This window comes from Heterodontus francisci, unplaced genomic scaffold (assembly GCF_036365525.1).
Source record: "Heterodontus francisci isolate sHetFra1 unplaced genomic scaffold, sHetFra1.hap1 HAP1_SCAFFOLD_786, whole genome shotgun sequence".
Taxonomy (NCBI): domain Eukaryota; kingdom Metazoa; phylum Chordata; class Chondrichthyes; order Heterodontiformes; family Heterodontidae; genus Heterodontus; species Heterodontus francisci.
The window spans coordinates 430,484-435,819 of record NW_027142184.1 but is presented as its reverse complement, the minus strand read 5'-3'; the positions used below and the strand labels follow the sequence as shown (position 1 = coordinate 435,819).

Genomic DNA, 5,336 nt, shown 5'->3' with positions numbered 1-5,336 from the left:
TTCTTTACACAGAGGGTGGTGACTGCCTGGAACTTGCTGCCAGGGGAGGTGGTGGAAGCAGATACGATAGCGACGTTTAAGAGGCATCTTGACAAATATATGAATAGGATGGGGAATAGAGGGATATGGGACCCGAAAGTGCAGAAGGTTTTAGTTTAGGCAGGCATCAAGATCGGCGCAGGCTTGGAGGGCCGAAATGGCCTGTTCCAGTGCTGTACTGTTCTTTGTATTTCCTTCTCTCCCTCTCACTCCCCGTTTCCTTCCCTCCCTCTCTCTCCCCCCATTTCCATTCCTCCCACTCTCTCTCTCGTTTCCTTCGATCCTTCTCTCCCCGTCTCCTTCCCTCCCACTCTCTCCCCCCATTCTCTCTTTCCCGCGTCTCCTTCCCTCTCTCTGCCCCCGTTCATCCTTCCTCACTCTGCCCCCGTATCCTTCCCTCACTCTGCCCCCGTATCCTTCCCTCACTCTCTTCCCAGCCTCCTACCCCGTTATCTTCCCTCTCTCCTCCCCTCTCTCTCTCTCCCAGTCTCCTTCCCTCTCTCTCTCTCTCCCCAGTCTCCTTCCCTCTCTCTCTCCCCCCCAGTCTCCTTCCCCTCTCTCTCTCTCCCCCCAGTCTCCTTCCCTCTCTCTCCGAATCTCCTCTCTCTCTCCCAATCGCCTTCCCTCTGTCTCCCCGTCTCCTTCCCTCTCTCCTTCTCTCTCTCCGAATCTCCTCTCTCTCCCAGACTCCTTCCCTCTCTCTCTCCCCTCTCTCTCTCCCCTTCTCAATCCCTCTCTCCCCGTCTCTTTCCCTGTCTCTCCCCGTCTCTTTCCCTCTCTCTCTCCGTCTCTTTCCCTCTCTCTCTCCCCGCCTCTGACCCTCTCTCTCACCCCGTCTCTTTCCCTCTCTCTCACCCCGTCTCTTTCCCTCTCTCTCCCCCACTCTCCTTCCCTCTCTCTCTCTCAATCTCCTTCCCTCTCTCCTTCTCTCTCTCCGATTCTCCTCTCTCTCCCAGACTCCTTCCCTCTCTCTCTCTCCCCGTCTCCTTCCCTCTATCTCTCCCCGTCTCAATCCCTCTCTCCCCGTCTCTTTCCCTCTCATCTCTCCCCGTCTCTTTCCCTCTCTCCGTCTCTTTCCCTCTCTCTCTCCGCGTCTTTCCCACTCTCTCTCTCTCCCCGTCTCTTTCCCACTCTCTCTCTCTCCCCGTCTCTTTCCCACTCTCTCTCTCTCCCCGTCTCTTTCCCACTCTCTCTCTCTCCCCGGCTCTTTCCCTCTCTCTCTCTCCCCGGCTCTTTCCCTCTCTCTCTCTCCCCGGCTCTTTCCCTCTCTCTCTCTCTCCGGCTCTTTCCCTCTCTCCCTCTCCCCGTCTCTTTCCCTCTCTCTCTCTCCCCGTCTCTTTCCCTCTCTCTCTCTCCCCCGTCTCCTTCCCCCTCTATCTCTCCCCGTCTCCTTTCCCCTCTCTCCCTCCGTGGACGGTGCGGGGGAAGGGAGACTGGGGCACAGTGCGGGGGAAGGGACTGGGGACAGTGCGGGGGACGGGACTGGGGACAGTGCGGGGGACGGGACTGGGGACAGTGCGGTGGACGGGACTGGGGACAGTGCGGTGGACGGGACTGGGGACAGTGGCGGGGGGACGGGACTGGGGACAGTGCGGGGGACGGGACTGGGGACAGTGCGGGGGACGGGACTGGGGACAGTGCGGGGGACGGACTGGGGACAGTGCGGGGGACGGGACTGGGGACAGTGCGGGGGAAGGGACTGGGGACAGTGCGGGGGAAGGGACTGAGGACAGTGCGGGGGAAGGGACTGGGGACAGTGCGGGGGAAGGGACTGGGGGACAGTGCGGGGGAAGGGACTGGGGACAGTGCGGGGGAAGGGACTGGGGACAGTGCGGGGGAAGGGACTGGGGACAGTGCTGGGGAAGGGACTGGGGACAGTGCGGGGGAAGGGACTGGGGACAGTGCGGGGGGAAGGGACTGGGGACAGTGCGGTGGACGGGACTGGGGACAGTGCGGGGGAAGGGACTGGGGACAGTGCTGGGGAAGGGACTGGGGACAGTGCGGGGGAAGGGACTGGGGACAGTGCGGTGGACGAGACTGGGGACAGTGCGGGGGAAGGGACTGGGGACAGTGCTGGGAAGGGACTGGGGACAGTGCGGGGGAAGGGACTGGGGACAGTGCGGGGGGAAGGGGACTGGGGGACAGTGCGGTGGACGGGACTGGGGACAGTGCGGGGGAAGGGACTGGGGACAGTGCGGGGGAAGGGACTGGGGACAGTGCGGGGGAAGGGACTGGGGACAGTGCGGTGGACGGGACTGGGGACAGTGCGGGGGAAGGGACTGGGGACAGTGCGGGGGAAGGGACTGGGGACAGTGCGGGGGACGGGACTGGGGACAGTGCGGGGAAGGGACTGGGGACAGTGCGGGGGAAGGGACTGGGGGACAGTGCGGGGGAAGGGACTGAGGACAGTGCGGGGGACGCGACTGAGGACAGTGCGGGGGAAGGGACTGAGGACAGTGCGGGGGACGCGACTGAGGGACAGTGCGGGGGAAGGGACTGAGGACAGTGCGGGGGACGGGACTGAGGACAGTGCGGGGGAAGGGACTGAGGACAGTGCGGGGGACGGGACTGAGGACAGTGCGGGGGAAGGGACTGAGGACAGTGCGGGGGAAGGGACTGAGGACAGTGCGGGGGAAAGGACTGAGGACAGTGCGGGGGACGGGACTGAGGACAGTGCGGGGGACGGGACTGAGGACAGTGCGGGGGAAGGGACTGAGGACAGTGCGGGGAAGGACTGAGGACAGTGCGGGGGACGGGACTGAGGACAGTGCGGGGGACGGGACTGAGGACAGTGCGGGGGAAGGGACTGAGGACAGTGCGGGGGAAGGGACCTGAGGAAGTGCGGGGGACGGGACTGAGGACAGTGCGGGGGACGGGACTGAGGACAGTGCGGGGGACGGGACTGAGGACAGTGCGGGGGAAGGGACTGAGGACAGTGCGGGGGAAGGGACCTGAGGGACAGTGCGGGGGAAGGGACTGAGGACAGTGCGGGGGACGGGACTGAGGACAGTGCGGGGGACGGGACTGAGGACAGTGCGGGGGACGGGACTGAGGACAGTGCGGGGGAAGGGACTGAGGACAGTGCGGGGGAAGGGACTGAGGAGAGTGCGGGGGACGGGGACTGAGGACAGTGCGGGGGACGGGACTGAGGACAGTGCGGGGGACGGGACTGAGGACAGTGCGGGGGACGGGACTGAGGACAGTGCGGGGGGAAGGGACTGAGGACAGTGCGGGGGAAGGGACTGAGGACAGTGCGGGGGAAGGGACTGAGGACAGTGCGGGGGACGGGACTGAGGACAGTGCGGGGACGGGACTGAGGACAGTGCGGGGGACGGGACTGAGGGACAGTGCGGGGGACGGGACTGAGGACAGTGCGGGGGACGGGACTGAGGACAGTGCGGGGGGAAGGGACTGAGGACAGTGCGGGGGAAGGGACTGAGGACAGTGCGGGGGGACGGGACTGAGGACAGTGCGGGGGACGGGACTGAGGACAGTGCGGGGGAAGGGACTGAGGACAGTGCGGGGGAAGGGACTGAGAACAGTGCGGGGGACGAGACTGAGGACAGTGCGGGGGACGAGACTGAGGACAGTGCGGGGGACGAGACTGAGGACAGTGCGGGGGACGAGACTGAGGACAGTGCGGGGGACGAGACTGAGGACAGTGCGGGGGACGAGACTGAGGACAGTGCGGGGGACGGGACTGAGGACAGTGCGGGGGACGGGACTGAGGACAGTGCGGGGGAAGGGACTGAGGACAGTGCGGGGGACGGGACTGAGGACAGTGCGGGGGACGGGACTGAGGACAGTGCGGGGGGACGGGACTGAGGACAGTGCGGGGGAAGGGACTGAGGAGAGTGCGGGGGAAGGGACTGAGGAGAGTGCGGGGGACGGGACTGAGGACAGTGCGGGGGACGGGACTGAGGACAGTGCGGGGGAAGGGACTGAGGACAGTGCGGGGGAAGGGACTGAGGACAGTGCGGGGGAAGGGACTGAGGACAGTGCGGGGGACGGGACTGAGGACAGTGCGGGGGGACGGGACTGAGGACAGTGCGGGGGAAGGGACTGAGGACAGTGCGGGGGAAGGGACTGAGGACAGTGCGGGGGACGAGACTGAGGACAGTGCGGGGGACGAGACTGAGGACAGTGCGGGGGACGAGACTGAGGACAGTGCGGGGGACGAGACTGAGGACAGTGCGGGGGGACGAGACTGAGGACAGTGCGGGGGACGAGACTGAGGACAGTGCGGGGGACGAGACTGAGGACAGTGCGGGGGACGAGACTGAGGACAGTGCGGGGGACGAGACTGAGGACAGTGCGGGGGACGAGACTGGGGACAGTGCGGGGGACGAGACTGGGGACAGTGCGGGGGACGAGGACTGGGGACAGTGCGGGGGACGAGACTGGGGACAGTGCGGGGGACGAGACTGAGGACAGTGCGGGGGACGAGACTGAGGACAGTGCGGGGGACGAGACTGAGGACAGTGCGGGGGACGAGACTGAGGACAGTGCGGGGGACGAGACTGAGGACAGTGCGGGGGACGAGACTGGGGACAGTGCGGGGGCAGGGACTGGGGACAGTGCGGGGGCAGGGACTGGGGACAGTGCGGGGGACGGGACTGAGGACAGTGCGGGGGACGAGACTGAGGACAGTGCGGGGGAAGGGACTGGGGACAGTGCGGGGGCAGGGACTGGGGGACAGTGCGGGGGCAGGGACTGGGGACAGTGCGGGGGACGAGACTGAGGACAAGTGCGTGTGCGGGGGAAGGGACTGAGGACAGCGCGGTGGAAGGGACTGAGGACAGCGCGGTGGACATGACTGAGGACAGTGCGGTGGACGTGACTGAGGACAGAGCGGGGGCAGGGACTGGGGACAGTGCGGGGGACGTGACTGAGGACAATGCGGGGGCAGGGACTGGGGACAGTGCGGGGGACGTGACTAAGCACATTTTGGACGATCCGACAGAGAGTGTCAAGCGGTCACCGTAACATGCTGCTCATTGTGGCTCTGCTATCAAAGAAATTTAACATTTACATAAATTTATATTTATTCTGCCTTTAAAAAAATTTAACAAATATTGTACATTATTCATGAACAGATGATGTGAGTCACTCCATAAACAATAGATACAGCCTGCAACCTCACCAGAGAGAGGGAGCTGGAGGCAGGAGGTAAGGGGGAGGGAGGAGGGGAGGGAGGGAGGAGGGGAGGGGGAGAGGACTGGAGGGGGAGAGTAGTGGAGGGCGGTGGGGGTACCATGTGAGTTGGGTCTGGTGTTCTCTGAATCACTGGGTTTCGA

General features: G+C 64.7%; 1 protein-coding gene across 1 annotated transcript; it reads right to left on the bottom strand.

The window, feature by feature from the left end:
- Positions 1–700: 700 nt before the first annotated feature.
- Positions 701–5,037, bottom strand: LOC137366722 (octapeptide-repeat protein T2-like; the record flags this gene model as incomplete). The annotated part of the gene is made up of 3 exons (XM_068028388.1): positions 5,021–5,037; positions 1,297–1,444; positions 701–787 (listed from the first exon to the last, which is right to left on the bottom strand). Coding segments are annotated over exons 1-3 (252 nt in total), but the record flags the coding sequence as incomplete, so codon positions are not given.
- Between the last annotated feature and the right edge of the window lie 299 nt (positions 5,038–5,336).